Consider the following 23,850-nt stretch of genomic DNA (forward strand, 5'->3'; position numbering starts at 1 on the left):
AAATATGTACAGTGAAACTGGGGGTTTACAATTATTTATTGCATGTCCCACACATATATTAAATTAAATTTATTTTTTAATTTTGTATTGATTAACATCAATAAAAAAGATGTACTCCAATAAATTCAGACTCGTCCACGCATCCTTGTGGTTCACCGACTGTTTGTCCCCTTAGTTTATATAATAACTTCGGGAAAACATGTGAATGGAACGCTAATTCAAATACTGAAATCGATATGCAAATTACCTTCAGAGACTGGCGATTTAACTTTTTTGCAAAAGTACAAAAGTAAATCTATTTTTTCTTGAAGCGCAATTGGTAGTGATTTTTTAAAATTAAAAAATAAACTCCTTACGATGTGATATGGACAAGTTACCCAATGACGAGAGAGGGAACTTTTACCTATTTCAGTTCATCTTCAGATCTTTGCTTAATACAAATAAAAAAACTTTTAATATTATACTCGTCTCTTTTTATGTTTTGACATATCTTTTTATATAAACATATCTATTAAAAAACCACACATTTGGAAAGCTTGGCCATTTTCTAGGTTTTCGATTTATTTTTTAATGTTTAAATTAAATCATTGTACAATTAAAATAAAGTCTAGATTGTAATTTCTATCATAGATTAATTTAAGCCAATCTAGTATTTTTTATTTTTTTTTAAAGCAACTTAAAAATATTGTTTTTTGTTTTTAATTATAAGTTTATAAAATAAAAATAACCAACTAAACAAAATTAGAAAAAAATAACATAATATCTAATTTTTAAACTACAAAACATTTTGTAACTTCATCACATTTTATAACTTTATAGTACACATACACTTTAAACTTAATAAAAAGTGAACATAGTAAAATAATAAATATTAAATTAAAAACATTGCAAAATTGTATAACTTTTTTTGTGGTATGTTTTTTTTTTTTCTTTGTTGTTTGTTCTAAGTTCTTATAGACTTGTAAACATGATGCTTCAAAGTAAAGGTTCTGGTTGATAAACATTTCTTATTCCAAGCATAATAAAATTGTGAGATTTATTTTAAGGTTGATTTTACGGAAAGTGATAGGTTTTACACTCTGCATATTGCAGTTTATGAACTTAAATTCGTTTATGCCTCATAAAAACTCAATTAGACCATACTTAAGGTACTTAAAATCTTGTAAGTAACAATAAGAATCAATGAGAGACTAGAACTGCTTTACATAAAATTTGTTTTTGTAAATAAAGTTGTGGGAAATTAAGTTGTATTTTTATGTAATAATAAATTTACCCATTTGTTTGTGCAAAGTGGCAGGACACCAATTAAATTAGTCAAATTTTCGAAAATATATGAAAAAAAATCAACATCGAAGAAAAAGTTCCAAGCACTTATTGAATCATTTTATCAGTGTCTTTTGTGCAGGCAAATGAAAACAGATTTCTGTTTTTTTATATATTTTTAAAGTACAGTGTCAAACTCATGTTAAAAAAAAATACTATTATTTTATAAACTTTCATGACACACAATACTTTTTCTACTATGAATATGGAAAATAAACATTAATATAGAAACTAAATGACTACAGTGTATAAATATTCCTTTCCTCACATGAATTAAAGCACTTCTACGAATTTGGTGAAAAGCGGACAAAAATTATATTTTATGTGTTTCACACTTGCGTATTCTGTGTTTATAGCAAATTATTGATTATGTATGGCAAAATTACATACATATACATTTTAAGAGGTACATATTTTTTTTTACGGTTGAGTGTATCGATTTTTCTTTTTTATCAATCTTTAAAGAGTCCAAGGATTTAATATCATTTTGAAATACTCAAAGAAGCGTTGAGCAATAAATTTTGCTTCTAAAAAGACTCGCTGTGGAATATTCCCTGAAAGAGTTTTGTTAAAAATCAAAACCGTTAGCTTTGACTTGCCGCCCCTGGTTCAGCAGTTCTTGTGCTAGAACCATTTGTTTGTGGCGATGTCATCGATGAGATCGTTTTAGAGTGATGTACTGGTCGAAAACTTTTAAGTTGAGTTGTGCCATTAAATCGTACATTTACATCTCCAACCATGCTCAGTGGATGCATTTCTTCGATTTTCAATCCGACATCTTGACGATTTATTAACGGTGACTTTTGTCCGCTACTATTGCTGATGCTAATGGATGGTGGTGGACTTATCGGTGTTCCAACACCGCTGTCTACCTCAATTGGACTTTTAAGATTACTAACAACACGATCGACATGAGTGGGTAGCTTCAGCTCATCATATCTACTGTGTCCTTCGGTTATTGTATTGCTATCAATCAAACGGTTAGGTCTTTGTTGTTGTTGTTGTTGTTGTTGATTAATATTTTGGGTTGATGGACCACCTCCAGCACGTTGTTGCCTGAGATGCTCATAAGTATTCTCAAAGAATGGTGTCTTCTTTTTGACAGGTGACGAACCTTCTTCTCGTTCATTCAGTTCTTCAAGAACTTTAAGTGGGAAACCCAAATGACTATTAACGGAGATGGATTTATTTATTTTACGGTCTGAAAAGTATGGTCTTCGACGTTGTTTCTCGATATCATCCAATTGTTGTAGTATTCTACGAACATCGCTTGGGAGTTCTAAGTCAACGTCACGCTCCACAATATGACCGACAAATCGTCCCAAAGTTTGGATTGTCAATTCTAAAGTTTGAACTTGTGACTGGAGTGTTGTTATTTGTGTTTGTTGTGAAGCACGAGTCTTTTCCAATTGAGCGATGCTGGACTGAGCAAACTGGAAAGTTAATAAAAGAAATTTAGGTGTAAGTATTGTATATGATGGTTAATAATTGCATTCCAACCTGTAGCTGTGTTTCCAAGTGTTGGCTTTGAGCCTTTTCGCGGTTAAGCATCTCGAGATGATGTTTTGTAGTTGTGATTTCTTCTTGCAAAACATTATATTCAACTTTGTATTCTGTGAGTTGTTTGCTGATATCCATTGTAAAGATCTTAAAGGAAATTGTAAAAATAAAATTATAAAATAATCTGGACAAGGTAACGTTTTTCGTCAGTGTATGTACATCAAAAATAACTGGTAAGAATATTTTATAAAAAAAAACATCTAAATAAAAAAATTTCTAGTCTTGAAACCAAAATTTGGATTTAAACTTTAAGATAGCACCACTAATTACTGATTTTGAGAAGTTACACAAAAAATATATGTAAGTAACATTAATTCAGAGGGCGCAAAAGCCCCTCAAATTAATGACAAAATAGTCAATCACAAAACATTCAGTGATAAGAACTTAAAGTTAACGAATGAATAACGATTGCAAATAATTAAAATTCAGAGTGGGTATCAGTTTCAGATCATATCGACGTGCTGTTTAGGTGGTACGATTTAACATCTCTAGATTTTGCTTTGGGGTGCCTACAGAAAAATTAATAAAACTTTAATCTTATGTTTTTTTTCAAATGGGAAAGATAAGTAGCATCCCCTGATTCCGGAATTGCTACCCCCTGGCGCAAACTGCAATTTTGGAAAATACGAATTGATCTTTATATCCAAAACTAAATGTATAACACCAATGAAACAGTTTCAATATTTTTAGATGCTTCCGGACGCTTCCAAAAGTCCTGTCAAAAAATGTTTAGGAATCACTGAATCACATCCTTGATGATTAGTGTGATGTAGGCTGAACCTTAGGGTGGCCCAATTTTTTGGTTTTTACATTTCCGTTGTTCCCCACTCAAAAATTGGTTGCATATGTGTTTTGTATTACACACGTGAAATTTCAGCTTTTTAGGTGAAGTGTAAATGGGCGCTCAACAGGCTCAAAGTTTTTGCTCACATGCTGTTATAGCTGGGTCCTCATGCCTAGTAATTAACTCTTATTTTGATTTATCAAGTGGATTAAGTTATGATGTGGTAAAGTTTTTTATAAAAAACCAATAGTTAAGTGATATTTTCACAGATAATAATTTTTGTTCATTTAAATTCGTCTGTAAGTATTTTTTGCTTAAAGTTAACAAAACAGAATTAATCAATGAAATACGAGCTAGTGACTCAAAACCAAAGAAACATGAAAATCATTTACATGGTTGTCGGGAACATGCGTGCTTATCATGTTTAAGCCAAATTCCAACCTCAAGCCAAGTCCTAATACAATATAATCAGATATTAAGGGTAAGGTAAGGGTAGCAAAGTCTAATATTCCAAAGCTGATGAGCGCCCTCTTCCTTTTACTTGTGAGGGCTAAAACTTTCAGCATGTGTTGGTATTGATGTCTGTAGCAAAATAATGCGTGGGGAACTAATGAATTATATGGTTTATTTTTTTTGCCTTATAACGTGGACCACACTACTGAACCTGGTATATAACCTTGTTACTCATGAGCCTACTGATAACATGGGCACTGTGCCTTAGGAAATATTGACAATGCATCAGAGTATTTTGCAATTAGAAAGTGCATGTGCGCTTTTCCATTCGGCCAGAAAATATTAAGTCAGCTACATAGGAATAATTGAAAGAGTATGTTACTGCATTGTAACTAAATTTATTTACTTTTTGTATTAAGCGATTCAGGTTATGAAAGGCAGATAATATTTTCTTGCTGTCACAATTATTCTTAGCTTTTGAAACTAAAATTTGTCAACTACTCTATTCAATCACTTACCATTCTCATAATTTGTTCCATTGTATCAGATGTCATCTTTGGAACAACATTCTTTAAATAATCCATAATTTCCTCGAAACCATCTCGTGCCAATAGTTCATCCTTGTGAACACTCAACAATGAAACAGCAAATTTAAATATAACCTCAGGTGATTCCAAGAAAAGCAAATCAAAAACTCTTGCAACAAATCCCAAAGGAAACTGTGAACTGAACACAGTAAGAATCCATGGAGCTGCATACAATGTTGGTGAGACATCGTTTTTATCAAGCCATTCATATAAATCGGGCATATGATCCTTAACCAATCTTGATAATTGGTACAATTGTAATTGGAATTTCTTCATATCTGGCAAGTACTTGGTGCGCATTTGTCGTCGGAACATTAAATGTTTCAGTAGTTGGAAAGCGTCTGCTTCATCGCACTAAATAAAGATAATAATTAAAATTAAAATCTGTTTCAAGTAAATAAAATATAAAAACTTACATGTAGAAGCAGCACACCACAAATAAATCCTAGACCTTGGCAATATCCAAGCTCTGGGTCCAATATAGAATATGCTTTAAGTAGATTAAACAGCGAGAGTTGACCCACTCCTAGAGGATCTTTATAGTACTTATGATTGGGAAATGTGCGCCCTAAATCAATGAAAATGGCATGCTGATGTTCAGTGAGATTCTTCAGCAGCGTATGGTAGGGCGTGTTGAAGTTAGGAAACTTCTTTGTATCCACAGGTGCGGTATTCATGGAATGCTGCTCGGCAAGAAAAGTCCAGACATCACCACGTTTCGAGCGTGGAACTCCTGTCTTAATAGCTTGCATAAGAACTCTGGGATCTTTTTTATTTGTTATCTTAACAGAATCTCTTTCAATAATCATTTCCCAGCGTTCAATAAGTTGTTTATCACATGGTAAAATCTCTTCGTAATCTAATTTGATTTTTTTGATTTCATTCTCGTTCTGTCGGGCTTGAAGCATAGCGTTTTCATTCTCCATTCTATTAAGTAGAATTGTCTGGCGGATAGCTGTTCGCCAAAGCTCTCGAAGTTCTTCTTTCGTACGTTTTCCAGATTTTTGTTCTGAAATGAAAGCTTATGTTTACAAAAAGAACATGAAAGAATTAATAAATATTTTTCAACTTACGTATTACTCTCATTGGGGACAAGAACTCAGCTTGAGGGTCACCTTCGTTAGCTTTAGATGGGGTAACTACACTGTTCAAAATAGCTTGACGCCATGAACCTTGATGTGTGGAACTTTCTTTGGGGTTATTGCCCACTTTTCGAAAACTAAAACCACACAATTTTTAATTATTTCACTTGTGAAATTATAGATTTACTCACATATCCATCATCGGTGACTTAAGCTGTTCAGCGTTGGGTTTATTTGGACTTATCGAACCCAGTGTATTTGATCGTGAACGGAATCCTTCTGGTGGAGATTCGCTGGGCTCTTCTTTTGACTCTTTGATGTGAAAATCTCGCACGTTGTGGGGAATATTAATGTCATCTTTACTGGCCTTTCTCTTAAGTAGATGATCAAATGAGCTGGTAAGAGAACGCTTCGCTTTCATAAATATCGTGCTTCCTCCCAAATATTGATTTAAGAATTCTGATCGATTTTCTGCTGTGTCATGCACATGCCTTTGCTGCCGTGACTCACAATGAGCCCTTAATAACATCATAAGAAATTGGTTTTGCTCGCCCAAGCTGGAGCTTGTCTTCTCTGAACCATAATACTTGGCCCATATTGTATCCTGCTCGTCGTCGCTTAACGATTCTATTCGACGAAAGATGACATTCTGTGTTTTCTTTTCGCTGAGCCCTTCGACGTCTGAACAGAGTTTGTGATACCATAGCATTGGACAATGTTCACATGAAAACACTTGACTAGCTTCTTTTTTCTTTTGTTCTGAGCAGGTTATGAAGGCCTGCGATATTGCTGCAACAATGTCGTCACACACATGATCGGATTGACATTTAAAGACATAACCGATGTAACCATCGTTATGACCTTCACGGCATATGATTCCAAAATGATCGGCATGTGTGTTGCCTTGAGCACAGCTGGCTACATCCTTGAAATCTTTATAGAGTAGAACTTGCTTGCGATCTGGCGATATTAGTCGCAGATCAGAGCGACCAACCAAAAAAACCATGGTGCGATTTTGCTCAACATAAGGTGGTATACAGCCGTAGGAAGCTGAGCGGTCTCGTTGTTTGGGGATACTGTAAGCAGAGTTTTATTAGTATTGAATTTAATAGAATATTATATTTACACTCGTCCATATATGTACAGAAATTTAAATTAAAAAAAAAAAACGGGGATTGGGTTTATATCGAGGTTTTGAAAATGTTAAGCTACAACTATTTTTCTTTTTTAGTTAGTAAGAAAAGATTGATTTAAATAAAACTTATATATAAAGTGAAAATAAAAGATTCGATGGTCCATGAGAAAGAAACAAAATATAAGTTCGTACAATTTTCAGACTTAACTAGAGTCGCTCGACTGCTTTTGGTCGGAAATTAACTAATTCTTAAATCCAATCTACTCCAGGTTAATCAAGTTCGTTAAATTTTGAAATTTTATTCAACACCACATACATATTTAAGTTATTGGTGAATAAAATCAAATAAAAATGAAGACCACGTATTTTGGCCTCACGTTTGATTATGGTAAGGAAGTTATTATTTAGCAAGTTCTACAAGCTACGACTATTACTGTAAGTTAACCTTAAATACTTTAAGTCCAATTAATTGTATTTAATGCCTAAGTATGGGGTGCTAAATAGGAATCCGAAGTTGTACAGCAAAATTTCTAACGACAAACACCAGAAAATACTAAAAAAGTGAAAACAAAACCTACTTTTATTTTTGTTTAAAGCTTTTTATTCAACCTCATTTCAAAAACGATTTATGTATGTTAAATAAAAAAAAACAACTGTTGTAAACACCTATTTTTTGAAAATACTTATAGATCATAAGAGCCATACAAATCACCACTTTTTGAAAAACCAACAAAAATATTTTGTTTCAGAGATTTTGTTGTATTTAAAAAGTATTGATTTTATAGTTTTTAATGATTTTAAGTTAAATCTATTCATATGTATGTAACCCAGTTATGTAAGAAAGCTCACTTTTCAAGTGATAAACAAAAAACAATATTTGATCAGTATTTTTTCACATAGTTGTCGGAAGAATTTTGTATGGAAAACTGCAGCCATATTTAGGACCGCAAAAGCATAGAGTTGGCCAATAAGATAATTACTTTCCAATTTAAATACAATTTGACTGGGCTATTCATATGTCAAAAAAAAACAATCGTTTGAAAATTACTTTAGAATGAAATTCAATTTTATGTTAAATGAAAAATTCTTTTACTCTCAGTTTCAGTTACGATCTCACCTTTTCCTTCTGTAATGGTTATGAAATAATACTAAACAAGTTTTTATTTGTGTGTGTTAAAAAATAATTATTAATATTAAACTAGACTTCTTCCATTATCCATGGAATAGTGGACGTATGTATTTTTTCTTCTCCAAAATAAAAAGAGCAGAAGCATAGTGCAAATTAAAAAGTCTGCATGGCCAATGGTAAATCATTTCAACATAATATCTGAAGATCTGATTGTGCAGTTGTATTTCGAAAATTCCAAGCTCAATAGCAATAAAAAGGATACGCCAATTTTACTGAAGAAGAATTTTTTATATTATGAATCAGCAGAAAACAATAAAATAAACAAAATTTGAATACTATTTGCGAGTCTAGGGGATTCTAGTACGCTCCAGTGCAAAATTTGTGTTTTTGAAGAAATTCAAGTTAGAGCGGCAGTTTTTAATCCTCAAGGTTAAAGTACATTTCTTATTTCGATTGTATTTATTATTCCTAGTACATAGGGACTTTTTATGAATTCAATCAATTTTTGTCGAAATTTAATTACACATTTAAGGATTTCAACGTGTTGAAAGACTGCCACATTTTTGTTTGACTAAATAGTGGCTAAAAAATGCCGGCCAGTAAAATTTAAATTTCTATTTTAAATCTTTATACAAGTCCAATGAATGCTGTTCGCAACAGAAATTTTCTCATTAAAAACTAAAGAGCTGTAGTTTTAAGTTTCGAACAGCCTAGAACCAGCTAGTTAAACAAAAGCTGTTATTCACAACAACTATGTATGTTTTGGGTCAATGATTCATGATCTTTAAATATTTAATATTATGTGTAATAACAAAGTTGAACAAAATTGAATAGTCCAGTCATAAAAGGATGTAACCCAGGAATGAATGCTAATAGTTTTGTAAATTCTATAACTTACCTCAAAAGTTTAGAAAAATCTATCGTAGGCAAATCGCGATTTTTAAGGTCCAACCTGAAAGTGCAGGTTCATAAAATTAAAAAAATATTTTGGCGTATTTTTAACATGCGACACATGAATTCAAACAGACCAAAATCAACACGGACGAACAATCACACAGTGAGACGAGTCTATGGGAAGAACGACGAAATTAATATCTCCTGTTTTACTGAATGAAACATGATTTTTTGTTTGCGTGTTATCATTTAATACATGTTGTATTTCGAATTTGTGTTTTCAGAAGTGAATTCTTTTTAATAAACTTTAAAAATTATCAATCGTATTCTTTTGATTTTTGTCTACTCAGTTACGTTTAACTTTTTTCAAATTGTGGGAAATTTCATTTAATTAATAAAAACAAATATTGCATTATTCAAGGTTAAGGTTACAATTAACAGGGTTTTTGAACACATTTTCTAAATTTAAACAGTTGTTTAAAGTAAAAGAATCATAACTTTCACTATGGTTGTCCGACCGTATTGATTTTCGTTTCTTTTTTTATTAAAAAAAGTACCAAAAATCGCCAAAATATTTTTTTCCAGGTTGTACTTTCAAAATAATAATATCCAAAAAAATTGATATTGAAATATCTCGAAAACTTGACTGAATAAATTGTTTTTGACTTCTTTTTAATCCTTTGACTGTCAATCATTGCTGTAAACATGAATCTGCATCTGCAGTTGATCTAGAAAAAAACATTGAGGCATGGTTTTCAAGAGCCCTATGTAACCGTAGTACGCTTGGTACTGGGAATTTTGGAATTTAACAACCTTGTAGAACATTTTTAATAAATTTGAAAAATAGGGTTTTATTTAGCTGTCAAATAATTTTGGCCATAAGTTCATATTCATAATTTAAAAACCTGTTCCAACGAAATGTCTTATAAAGAGCGGCACCGTTAAACTTATTCCAAAAATTGCTTTTTAATACTATTTTGGCTAAGTCTAAAAAAAAAAAATAAAATGAGGAAGAAAAAGTTAAAGCTGTATAAGTGCTTCTGAGTGTTTTCAATTAAAATTAATTATTGTGTAGGGAAAACAATAACAGCAAAAAAAAAACAATAAACTCCTTTTTTTTTGCTTTGAAATCAAGCAAATCTAAAGCATTTATAACGAAAAAAAAAACAACAACAAAAAATAGGTCATGCAATACGAAGGCACACATTTCAACACAACTGTAGTTACTCACTTCTCCAAAGCCGAGTATTGTTCTGGTAGAACTGGAGCTGTTAAAGGTGGAGTTGGAGGTTTATTAACTACTATTACACCACCACCATCAACTTCACCACCATTATTTCTTTATTTTTTAATTTAAACAAGATATTTTTGTTAGCGTTTAGTCCAAATTAATAAAAAAAAAAAATAATAAAACTTACTCTCTCTTGACTGGAAGAACCAGTTGACTATGTCCTCGGGTTAATCGTTTCGGGGACTTGTTCTCTTTGTTGTCTTCTTCCGTTTTTATTTTATTATCTTCCAAAACTTCAGATTCAATTTCAACATTTTTCAATTCGTTGCCATCACTTTTTATCGAACCCTCATCGGAAGCTTCTTCAGAATCAACTTCACTATTGCCAGTTGATGTTGTTTCCTCTTTTGTTACCTCAAATGATCCCTCAGCGCTATTCAGCGACATCTTTCGATTTGTGCCCATTTGCACGAGGCGGGATCTTTGAGCATCGTACGCTTTAAATTTTGGCAAAGCATCATCGATAAACGTAAACGGGACACGTTTGTGCGAAACTCGGATCTTGCCAACGTACATGACCTCAAAGAAGTGCGTATGATTGGGAGAGATGTCGCCGAGTAGCGAGAGATTAGCTTGAGCCGATGTGCTTGTTGGAATGTGTACCTGCATATATAAATATAAGAAATGAATAATTATCATGAGTATATATTTTTTTAATTATTATTGTTACCGTTCCAGCTGAATTACTCAAACCGTGGGTGTAACTTTTGGATGACGTCATCTTTGACGATACCAAATTTGGACTAGCATCGTGTGGAGCATTGCGAACAGCTTCGGACAGCTTGAGATTTGTGGCTGGTGTTGAGTGAAGACCATTGCCAAGAGCTTTCTGTAAACTCTGATCACTTCCAGATCCAGAATTTGCTACCAGAGTTTGTGGTATGCTACCGACGGAACCGCCTAATGTGTGCGCTGGATCACGCATTTGATGCATTAGTTCCGCCATCTAGAATTAAGTACAGAGAAATTATTAAAACCACTGTTATTTAAATTTGCTGTAAGGTTAATAATAATAGAAAATTGTTGAAACTGTATTAATAAGCCTTGATTAAAACAGCAAAAGCACATTGTTTTTAGGCCAGGAGATGAGTTTCAAAGCATAACTTCAATAATTTTTTTGAGACAATATAAACTGTGGCGAAGAGAGCTGCTTCGTTTGTTATGATAAATGGTGATCAAGATCCAACTTTTCTTTTTTGAAATAATTGTAAAAATCAAAAGTTAATAAGATAACATATCTTAATGGTATAAGCATTTCAAAAAATAAATAAATAAAATAAAGGACCCCGCACATTTTGTGTGGGAAGTGGCCCTCGGTGAAATTGTCTGAAATTTTAGTATGTTGTTCTCTTGAAGCTCCTGATCAAAAGTCGATATCGACAAAAAGTCGAAAAATGGACAGTTTTTAAGATAAGGGGTTTTTTCCGATGACTATCTCAAACCTTTTATTAGGGATAGTAACTCTCTATATTGTGTTTTGCGTTATTGTTTAGTGGAAACCAAATCCGAAATCGAAATTCGAAGTATATTTTGCCCCATCACTTTGGGTTTTCAAGATAACCTCAAAAAATGTCACAGCCTCGATTTTTTTTTTTTTTTATCTCGAAATGCGACTATGTTAATTATATGTTTTTTGGGTCGCTGAAATCAGATTCGAAGTCTATTTTGCCCGGTCACGTCAGGTTTTCTAGATTACAACAAAAAAGATGTTCGTAGGGTTGTGAACTCTTTTCGAGGTTATCTAGAAAACATGACGTGATAGGGCAAAATAGACTTCGAATCTGGTTTCAGCGACACAAAAAACATATATTTAACATAGTCGCACTTGAAGATCAAAACAATTATTTTTTCGAGGCTGTGACATTTTTTGAGGTTATCTTGAAAACCCGAAATGATAGGGCAAAAAAGAATTCGGTTTCAGCGACTCTAAAAACATATGAATTCCACTAAAAAATAACGCAAAACACAATACAGAAAGTTACTATATCCCTAATAAAAGGTTTGAGATAGTCATCAGAAAAAACAAGTTATCTAAAGAACTGTCCATTTTTCGACTTTTGATCAGGAGCTTCAAGAGAACAATATACTAAAATTTCAGACAATTTCACCGAGGGCCACTTCCCATACAAAATGTGTGAGGTCCTTTATATTTAAGTTAAAAGTATTAAAAGTATTAAAAATTTTAAAAATTTTGTACATACTATTATAATACTTTCTAGAGCTACATCGATCTTATCTTCGTCCTTAAACAGGTTATTTTATTTTGTATTAAGTTTTTGAAACCTATTGAATTTTACATCATAACTTTTGTCATCATTTCAAATGAAATCAGCTGGTCTCGACGTGATTACATAGTACCTATGTACATATTTTTTTTTCATAAACGTAATTTTAAAATGAAGAGACACACTTTGAAATAGTGTGGATTACACTCATGAACGGAATGGTATTTGTTTGTCTGTTGCCAAAAATTGACAAAGAAACATTTTTTCGCAGCCATTAGTTGAAGACGCTAATGTGTCTGATGGTGATTGAAATTTTACGTTTGATGTTTGAATCAAGTAATTTCTTTTATATTAATGTTATCTCTGTTCTTTTTTTTTTGACTTGTTGATAAAAATGATCACATAAAACCATAAATGGTAGAATTTTAATAAAAGTTTAATTGATTTGAATAGTACCAATAAATTTTAAGGAATTTACATTTCAGTTTGAAGTGATGTGGTGTGATTTTCCACCTTGTTATTATTAATTGTTTTACTTATTTTGTATGCATGTACATATTTGCATTTATACTAAATTTCTTTCCCTCTCGTTGACAAGATCAAACATTTTAAATGCAATAATAATAAACTCAAGATTTGACATTAATTTTGGCAAAGCACCAAAGCTTTTGGTATTTCACATAAATAAATTCTAATATCATTGGGCTGGAATGGTTTTTTACATATTTTTAGCTAAAAAAAAACATAATCTTTTTTGTTAGATAAACAAAAGAAATATATTTTTTTTTTCTTTGTAACAATGACGTAACTTAAAAATGTTGGGATATTTCTTTTGTTGTTGTCATGAGAACTAGCGAACAAAATCAGCTGTTGAAAACGTGATTTGTAAGATAATTTTCTATCCTCAAAAATCAAATTTAAAAATAGACGAATATGTAGAATGAAAATTGCCGGTTGCACTCTTAAACCGAATGTAATAAATCTCATGCCAAAAGATGACAAAGAAAAGACTTCTTCGCATGCTATTAGTTGGCGCTAGCGTGTCTGGTTAGGATTTGAAACTGTGGGAGAATATTTTTTTTAAGTGTATGCTTGCTCGCGTACATAATCTATAAAACTGACAATAGTTTGAGCAATGGGCTTCTAAATTCTGTATGTGGAAATTTTCTGTGTTCCAGAATCTGTGTTTTAAAAATTTTTAAATCCAAAAAATAGATTCGTTCGTTATATGGTCGACATGTCGACGCGTTAATGTTAGATAACAAAAAATTGAGGTAAACAAAATAAAAAGATAGTTGTATAAAAAGATAGAAGTTAGAGCTTTTACTGTTAGGTACTTATTTACTTGAAAAATTTATACACTTAAAGAGAAATGCAAATAGATGCGATAAAAATGCATTTTTTATTTTTAAATAGAAGTTTTGTTTAAAATAAGTTTACATTTTGAGGGATTTTTTTTTTTTGGTTTTGAAAACTCTTGATTTTTAATTCAAACGAAAGGGCGGCCATTAGTAAAATCTGCGGTCAGCTTGGATTTCGGTTTTTCGTACCGGTTCTTGACCGGAAATACAGATTTTGGGAGTATTAAAAAATATATACAGGGTGTTCCAAAAGTAATGGATCAAAAGAAATATGCCGATAGGCCAACTTAAGGGCTCTCAGAATTTGGTAACTTGTTCATCCCAAATCCTTACGGTTTTCGATTTAATGCAATTCTTGTGAAATTTTGAAAAATTCCTACTTTGCAACAGTGAAAGAATAATAAAAAATAAAAATCAATTTGGGGCGGAGGAAGCAAAGTACTGTTGCAAAGTAGGAATTTTTCAAAATTTCACAAGAATTGCATTAAATCGAAAACCGTAAGGATTTGGGATGAACAAGTTACCAAATTATGAGAGCCCTTAAGTTGGCCTATTAGCATATTTCGTTTGATCCATTACTTTTGGGACACCCTGTAGGTATAAATGCAGTTCAACAAGTCTCAGAAAATGTATTAGATCCCCAGAAAAGTGTAGGTATTTAACTTCTTTTTCACACAGCGTAATTACGATAAACAAAAATTAATTCGCCGGATCAGATATAAAGACTTAATAAAACATTGAGCCCTTCGAAGATCTATTTCGCGAGAAAATTTGGATTCCCCAAATATTGCCCTTCGCAACGTCATATTTTTGTTAAGTCTCCAAAGTTTTCTACGGAACAAAAAAATTTCATAATTTTCTTTCCGATACAACAGAACAAAATGGCCACCCATTTTGTAGTGTCTGTTTACTATAGAAACTTTTATAAAAAAAAAGAATGGAAGTAAATCTTTACAAAAAAAAAAACCTTAATCAAAAAGCTTTCAGGTACTAAAAGCAATGAATGCTGAAATGAATTCAGCAATAAACAAATATTAAAGAAACAGCATTATAAAAATCAATTCTTAGAACATAACATTGCTATACCTCGGACTATAAGTGTATACAAAATATGTTGACTCTTTCAAATGTCAAATATACCTCTTTCTCAACGTAAAACCTCAAATCTAATGTCTTCATTTTCCGATTAAGAAAATTGGCACATTCGAAAGCCAAAACATTCTGTCTAAATTTGTTTAAGATAAACCATACGGTACTCGTTATTCTATTCAAACAATGCACATATATTCACTCTTTAACAAATGATTTATAATCATTAACATTATTAGATATATGATATGTATTTACTGCAACACAATATTGCACCTTTTTGTCTCCGTTTCGACTCGATTCTAATTTTTGAAATGACTTAAAGAAACAATAGAAAAATGGTATAGATTGTACATTTGTACATCTGCTTCAGAGAATAGCAGACTTTTTGACAAATCCACCAAATTATCATTCAATAACCAAGTGATCAGAATTAATCAAATAGAATTGAACACAAAAAAAAATGCACGACCAGATCACGTGTACACACAGTACAATGTACATAATTGCTTGGCTAATAGCTACTAAAGGGCTAAAGTTGAGGACAGAAATACAAATATTTCAAAATAAATTTCTAAAACAAGTCCAAATAAAATTAATTAGTTTTAAGTCATACAAAGGAAAACAGCTTTTAAAAGTAAAAAATTGCGAGTGAAGGCTTGGGTGTATGTTGATTTTTATCATAAGTATTACATCGGCAAGGTGGATGAATAGGAAATATGATTAGGTTCAAAATTTGGAAAGGAAGCGTTTGGATAGGGAATGAAGGAATGATAAGTTGCAGGGATGAGGGAAGCTTGTGTAGCACGGCAGTTAGCGGGGCGGTTTTTTAATTTGTTATTGTCTTTTATAATATAAAACAAAATTGTTTCTTGAGCAATACGGGAAGAGCTGACACGGATTACAGATCTTATTTCAAACCGTAAGAGACTTTTTCGAGAAAATTGGCCAAGCTAGAAAATTTTGTATAGGAAACATTCGGCCCTTCGAGCGGAAAATTCTCCGATTTCATATGAATCATACTTTGAGGTGTGCTTCCAACAGGTAAAAACTCTCCGATTTTTATGAAATCGGACAAATTTCCCACGGATAAGACAAATCAAAAATTCGTCCACGCGTTGGGTGTGGCTCGATATAGGTATAGCGGATGCACAGGCGAACCGACGACGAACAGACTGACTGACGAACGCATCGGTACTTCATTAAGAGGTTAAGACAATTTTAATTGATGTTTTTGTAATTTTAATAACAAAATTTTATATTTTTTTTATTATTATAAAATTAATTTAATAGGTATAATTTTGTACATAAAAGGTTTAATGTTCTAAGAAAATTTTACCGGAAGAGCAAGTAAATGCGATTCAGTCGTGCATTTTATTTTAAGATACAAATATATTTTAAGAGATTTACTCCTCGGAATAAATGTCAATCTTTTTTGCACGACATTTTAACTCCACATTAAGGGCTGAGGCTGCTATTGCGATGGCTGCTCTTAATTACTCTGCTCTTCTACTGAGCAGAGAACAATTTCGAATACTTTTCACTGCTCAGTACACAACCTTACAAAAATTCAGTAGCAAAATTAGAACAAAAAACGCATGATATCGGTAATAAAACAAACAATAGATACCTCATAGCAGTAAAGACAGCCACATGGGAAAAATTACTTTATTTTCAAAAATTTATACTTCTGTCGACTTTCCACTTCCAGTTCTTATCATACACCAAAAATCGTCGTTTGTCTACCCTTAGGGAGATATTTAAAATGCAAAATTTTTCATAATTTTTGAACTAAGGGTGGGCTGTGATGGAATTTGTTGAAATTATCACAGTTAATTGAGAAAAATTGTGAAAAGGACAATTTTTATACTAAAAAAAAAAACAAATTTTGATTTTTAAGAGGGTGGTAATTTGAAAAAAGGTTTTTTTGTCATAATTTTAAACTAAGGGTGGGAGAATAAAAAAAAGTGATGGTTCGAGTACAATTTTTTTTTTTTTCTAAAATAAAACTTCATAGTTGGCCTTTGTTATCAACTGTAGTTATCAACTGGGCTAACCGTGGGCTAGTAAAACCACACTTGTACTCGTAAATCAACGATTTTTAAAATAAAAAACAAAATTTCTTTTTGTTGTTTTTGGATACCGAAAATAAAAGTTTGGCTATCCTAGGCCCACCTTGGGCAAATAAACCACGGTTTTACTAAAGATTTTTTCACAGGGAAAAAAATCATAATTTTTTCGGTTTCTGATAACCACATTAACTACGTTTTGAAAGCTTCCACCGCTAAGCAGTTACATGAATACGAAAAACCGATATCTGCGACATTTAACCTAGAAGAACTTTTTTTTTGCAAATGTTGGATAAAAATTGCCGAGTGAAAAATGAAATTTCATTTGAATAACAAATTCAAGATGGAAAAATAAAAACGGCTAGAAAAGCAAATTCTCAAGCTGACAGCAACGACAACTACAATCTACGGTAGACAATCAGGTATGTTTAACTGTCAGTTTTTTGGAGTTAAAAAGTCTAAAGGAAATTTTTTTAAAAACGCCGCTAAAATGACCGGACATTCAGCCTTTAAGGTAGTCTCTTCGTAGGCTATTTAACTAGTATAAAAAAAGCTGTGTATTTCCATTGTAGAGCCCCAAAGAATGTTCTCTCTTTTTTTCATTACCATATTTTTGCTTTTATATTCTTTTTCTAGTTAAATTATTTATGCAATAACTTCCCATGATATAAATTATTTAAACGATTAATATGAGGGTTTTCACTTAATTTAAATTCACGACAAACCTTCCAACCTCAGATTACTATATTTAAACTAATCTTCATAACAACTTTAGTAAAAAAAAAAAAAAAACAATACAAATAATACTCATAAACTAAAAGCATTAACATTTCTGAACCTAAAGTTTTACGTTTTAAACTCCTTTCCGGTTTGCTTTTTTATAATTTGTTTGCTAAAATGGAATAAATTAAATATTTTAATTAATTCTCTATTAAATTACATATATTTTTTATACAAGCATTTCTTCGAAATTTTTGTATATGAACAAGTTTGCATTTCTAACGGTCAAGGTCCCTTATTTTTAAGCTAAAATTATTTCTTAACAGATTATTGGCAATATTTACGGGCACCTGTTTATTATTTACTTTTACTCTGGTTATAAGAGTAACGATTTATTGAAAGTTGACTCGTGGGTAACATTTAACCCTAATTAGACGGCTGATTAGTGTGTATTAAGTTGTGACCGGTTTAACTTATTTGCAAGTTGCATTTCAGAAATGCTAGGTTGAGCGACTGTGTAGCAATGACCTTAGACCGTAGAGGTGTCATCGTCATCGCTATCGCCGTCGTTGTCGCGGTGGTTAATTGATGATTTTTGTTTTGTTTTATTTTTGTATTAAGTACAAATAATTATTATAGAAAGCCAATAAAACAAAGTGTAAATATAGTGTATTGTAATGATTGTTGCAATTATATTCCGTTTAGAGATATATGATTGTGATATACACTTAAACAGCCAAGTCACTTAGACAAAATGGGTTTGAAATCGATTATGAAAGTAATGAGGCCGGGTTATGCAATATTATTATTATATTATTAATTTATTTACATTAAAGAGTCAGAAGAGGTATAAATATGTCATCAGTCATCGGTGTCAGCTGTCAGTGAAATGTAAAATTAAGTAAGTGGTTAGGTATTATTGAAAACATTTATAAGTTTGTTTACTGACAACGTTATGGAATTTGTTCGGGTCTATAGGATGTGGAGAGTAGTCGCCATCTTGGAAAAGAGTTTGTTACCCTATTTTATTCAATAGCTCCATTTTTACTTATCTAAACCAAAAATAACCAAGGACAGAGTTAATCAAACTAAAATTACCTAAAAATGATATAAAAACAAATTCCGTGAGTTAATTAAATTCAATTTTATAGTTGGTCAAAGTCCGGGTCTGTCTCGCAAGATGGAGCAATATGACATGTTTTCATATATCTTACAAACTTTTGTTTTGCTTGGGTTATTTTTGAAAAATTAACTATAGTACTTCTTATTATATATAATAATTAATAAAAAAAATTATAAGAACTGTCCATACAATTTTTTTTTTTAAAGAAAAAAAAAATTTTTTTTATTTGTTTTAAAAAAAAAACAAGCAGCAGTTATATTGTAATTGTATAGAATATTACGTGTGCAAAGTTTAATCAAAATCATTTGAGCAGTTTTCGAGAAAATTGATAAAATAAAAAAAAAAAAAACACTTTCAAAATTCCATAAGAATCATTTCTCATATGTACTTAATTTTTGTAAAATCCTTCCACCCGTTTACGCTGTGGAATGTGTAATTTTCATCTATTTACTATTTTCCCGAAAAATTTGGAACAAATTCAATTGTTTTTGAAATTATGTATTTAATTGTTCAAATTTGGGGACATCGGACATGCCGATACTAATTTTTACGTTTTTTTTTTATTTCAGAAAAATTATATTAAATTTCATGAATTTGGGCTCATTAATGCAACAAATCACATTAATTTTTTTTTCTATAGTGGCTGGGGGTACATACTCATTTTTTAGTTTTTCCTATTTTAACATTATTTGGACTCAAAAATATTAAAATCACATTGGTTCTCATCTTGGAGCTATAATTTTTGAGATATTTTTCACATTTGGGGAATAATTTCATGATATTTTTTTTTTTAGTTTTTCTTATCACATGAAATTAAATGTAATGTATATCGGTTCAGTTACTAACTGATGTGCATGCATTTTTATGTATCTTTGTGAACTTTGTTGAATATATAGGTTCTGAAGAAGAGTGTAACCGCACTTGAAAGTTTGACGAAAAACTTTAGAAATTTATTGAACTGAGATCTACAGAACAGACTACACGGTGTAACACTCAAAATATACGCGGGCGGAGACCTTTCAGGTTTTGTAGAGCTAGTCGCACTGATTACGAAACGGTGTTTGAAAATCCCCTAACACCCCCAAAATCTGGAGTTACGGGCAAAAAACGGTTTTTTAGACCTTCACCCATTGAAAAAATTCTAGCTTCGTCAATTTTGTACCCATTTTCGATTTTTTTACAGTTTCTGATAGAAGATAAACATTACCTTTACAACAATGCATAAAACATGTAACTCGGTTAAACCACTTAGAATTTATAAGCTGTCAAAGTTCAAAAACTCCATTTTTTTCGTCATTTGCCCAACTTCGGCATCAATTTAAGGTACATATATGTTTTCAAAACAACATGCTATTTAAAAAATAAATTCTAAAACTATATTTATTTCCCAATCAATCGAGGTGTTTTTTATGAAAATCACTTCAAAATTGGCTTAGAAAAAAAAATTTTTCGATTTAAACCCAGATACAGAAATTCGAGCTTTTAGGTATAGAACAAAAATGTTGTTTCGGCACGTAGTAGGATAACTTGGGCGCCAAGATTTGATAACGGGTTTTTGTAGAGGAACTCAATACAAACATTTTTTTCTTTGGGAGGGGGGTCTATCTCCCCCCGTTTAGGTGGGAGGGGCATTTTTCTAAAAAAAATTTATTAAAAACAACGGCAACACTTACAGTAATAAATGATACTATTTCCGAAAGGCAAAATTGTGTATTTGATTCTTATTTTTAAATCAATATAATATTAAAAATAGTTTTTGAAATAATCGATTCAAAGTTAAAAATAGGCGTAAAAACTGTAAAAAAATCGAAAATGGGTACAAAATTGACGAAGCTAGAATTTTTTCAATGGGTGAAGGTCCAAAAAACTGTTTTTTGCCCGTAACTCCAGTTTCGTTTCGTTATCAGTGCGACTAGCTCTACAAAACCTGATAGGTCTCCGCCCCCGTATATTTTGAAACCTCATTTTTGTAACACCGTGTAATTGTTCTATTCAATACTTAAACAAAATGTCATACATTGCGAAAGTTCAGTACATATTTAGAATAAACAATATAACAAAATTTTCATAACAAAGCCCTTAATATCAAAATAGGAGAATTTGGCTCATTTTCTTTAAGTTGTGCTTTGCGAATGTTAACGGTTCTTTCCATAGAATCTAATATAACTTGATCAGCATTTCAACTTTAACTCAAATCGAAATGAAAACAAATATTTACCAAATAAATTTTCAAAACCATTTCATCACTTTCTTAAACAAAATTTTTTTAATTTTATCAAATGCTTCCGAATTGGAAAGCCTTAAATTAATGGCAATTTTACATAGAGAAAAAGAATCATTCGGTTTCGAAAAAAAGATTTTTTTTTAAATTATAATTTCGGATATTCTGAACTGCAACTATTTGCTCTATTTAAATACATTTTCAATGAGATTATTTAAAAAAAGAGTGAAAAGATAAATACAATTATATTAATTTAATTTACTACAGACCCGAAAGGCGTCACCGTCATCTTCTTTCCATTCCATTGATAGTCCCATGGGAAAAGTCACTTTAATCTTTTATCAAACTTTTAAGCTATCAGAGCAATTACACAAACTAAATAAGCCGCACCAGTTCAATTGTACTCAAGTGTAGCTCATATAATAATTTATACAATAAATCTATACACAGGACGTCTTTTTTAAATTCTATTGGTCACAAGCGGATAAATAGATTAATCTAAATATTAAAATGCAACCTAGACTCATCTATAAACTAATTGATTCATATTTTGGTCACAAATGGTTTTTTTTTTAATAACTTTGAATCGCACTCGTATATCATAAATATGAAAAGATAACTCTTCGACTTCAACGAACTTAAAAATTGCTAATTGAGGAAATTGCAAAATTTTATTAAAAGTGTGAAAATTTTGCTTAATGTATCCGATCTCCGGTACCCGGTCTATGAGTTCAATTTCAACGTCGTCGTCGCGTCAATAATGTAAAAGAACTTCTATTACCTACTTAAAGCCTATCAGTTTTTTGTCGTCTTTTTTTTTTGAAAGATCACTGAACAAACATCCATTAAAAAAAGTCACAAAATAAAATTTAAATTTGTTTATTCTTTGCTTAAGATCGAAACGTTTTATTTATTTGTTTATTTGAATTGAGTCAATGTCACTCAGATTTTAATTTATTTTTTTGTATTCTTGTATTTTTCCTCCTATTCTCGTTTATGCCAATTTTTTTCTTTCCGAATTATATAAAAGCTTATTTAAATTTTGTGTGATATTTTTGTGTTTGTTTTGTTTTTATCTTGTAACTTGAATTATTTCAGTTAAACAAAAAAACAAAAATTAAAATATTTTCAAGAAAAATGTATAACCGAACGTGATTTTAAGTAAATCACGTATAAAAATGTTGATGTAAATAATGTACGCAGATTATTGGACGCATCCCAAAACAACATATAAAAATCATTTTGTTTTTTTTGTTTTGATTTTGTTTTGTTGTTTTCTTTTTTAATAGTCACTAAACACTTCATGAAAACACCCATCTAAAAATGAGCTTTGTTTATCATATAGCATTGACCTTGTTTTCTTTTTTTATTAGATACCTACTTGCGGTTCATAAAAATTAAATCTGCAATGTGAATAGGGAAGCAATTGCGAGTAGCATAAGCATAACCCTAGTTACTCTTATATTTTGATATACGAGTAGATTCAAATATTTAAAGAATTTCGAATGGAACTTTTTTATAAAACATTTTACACACTTCACACTCCGGATACGATTTATTAGGTTTGTGTTCCTAATAAAGTCTTTTCAAATAATTGAGCTCATAAAAAATTAAACTTTGATACGCTGGCTGACAGATCATATATGTACATTTTATTGTTTAAATCTAAGAATTATTGTCACATATTTTTTGTAGACAAATATTAGGCTAGATTCAAAAGAAGAGATAACTTTGGGCATAATTTTCAGTTTAAAAGCTGGAAAAACTGAATTAGCTTGCTCAATTAATGGATGGTTGATCAAGAAACTAAAGTTTGCTAAACTTTTATTAAACTATAAATGCTCGCGAGTAAACGTAACAATCGCGTTTTATATGTACTAGATTAAATTCTTAAATTTAAGCTTAAAATACAAAAAAAAGTTGGTGCCGTGAAATAACGCCGAGCGAAATAACGCCGAATTCCAAAATTCGGCGTTATTTCACTTTACAAAAGCAAAATAATGCCGAATTTCAACATTCGGAATTATTTCACAATGATAAAGTGAAATTACGCCGATTCGGCGTTATTTCACTTTTTCAGTGAGGCAAATCCTGCTAAGTGGAGCTTAGGAAAAATTTCTATGTAACCACCTGCAGTCAGTTTGGTATTGAAATGCCATATTTTTGGCACAGGGACATAAGGCCCATGGAATAACTGCCATTATTTATTTGTGGGGCTTACGTCCCGCTTGAGTGAGACATAAGTTCCAAATTAAATGTGGGGCTTATGTCAAATTCAGGTTGGACAAAAGACCCACAAATAAAGGATGGGCGTTATGTCTCACTAACAAAGAATTTACAAATTATAAAATTATCTCCCAACTGAATAACTGTATTTGGGATAGTTACATAATTCGATTTTGCACTTATGTCCCACCTTATTGGCAAATAAGTCGATTCAATAGTGTATCCAATCAAGGGGATTGCAGCAGAGCAGCATGATCTCAGCCTCCAAACATATTTCACTGTTTATAAACCTAAGTATCCTGGGTTTTATTGTTTTATTTATGTGTATACCAAACAACAAAGATATGTTTGTATAACTTGGCAAACGCGAAGCGAAAAATAAATCCTTACATAAGAATCTATTTAATTTTTGGAACCCAAACGCGAAGCGGAAAAAAATTTTGCCCACGGGAGAATCAATTTTGAGGTGTGAAAATAAAAATTCTTATGTAAGAAATTTTTTTCCGCTTTGCTTTCCACCAATTAAAACAGGTGGGATCTATTTGTTTCTTATCATTATCTTATTCAAAGTTTCTTTT

General features: G+C 31.3%; 1 protein-coding gene across 7 annotated transcripts in view; it reads right to left on the reverse strand.

Moving 5' to 3' along the window:
• Window positions 1–1,848: 1,848 nt before the first annotated feature.
• LOC129912978 (TBC1 domain family member 4) overlaps window positions 1,849–23,850 on the reverse strand; it is a 56,357-nt gene continuing 34,355 nt past the window's right edge. For 3 of the 7 annotated variants that reach the window (XM_055991266.1, XM_055991271.1, XM_055991270.1), the window contains 10 exons: window positions 10,909–11,184; window positions 10,366–10,841; window positions 10,179–10,286; window positions 8,952–9,005; window positions 5,981–6,865; window positions 5,781–5,926; window positions 5,124–5,716; window positions 4,639–5,061; window positions 2,824–2,970; window positions 1,849–2,756 (listed from right to left, as the gene is read on the reverse strand). In XM_055991266.1, the coding sequence (XP_055847241.1) occupies window positions 1,908–2,756; window positions 2,824–2,970; window positions 4,639–5,061; window positions 5,124–5,716; window positions 5,781–5,926; window positions 5,981–6,865; window positions 8,952–9,005; window positions 10,179–10,286; window positions 10,366–10,841; window positions 10,909–11,184 (3,957 nt within the window). In that variant the 3' untranslated portion in view covers window positions 1,849–1,907. The remainder of the gene's footprint in view (window positions 2,757–2,823; window positions 2,971–4,638; window positions 5,062–5,123; window positions 5,717–5,780; window positions 5,927–5,980; window positions 6,866–8,951; window positions 9,006–10,178; window positions 10,287–10,365; window positions 10,842–10,908; window positions 11,185–23,850) is intronic. The other 4 variants (XM_055991269.1, XM_055991272.1, XM_055991268.1 and 1 more) reach the window with 3 other exon arrangements.

This window comes from Episyrphus balteatus, chromosome 3 (genome assembly GCF_945859705.1).
Source record: "Episyrphus balteatus chromosome 3, idEpiBalt1.1, whole genome shotgun sequence".
NCBI lineage: Eukaryota > Metazoa > Arthropoda > Insecta > Diptera > Syrphidae > Episyrphus > Episyrphus balteatus.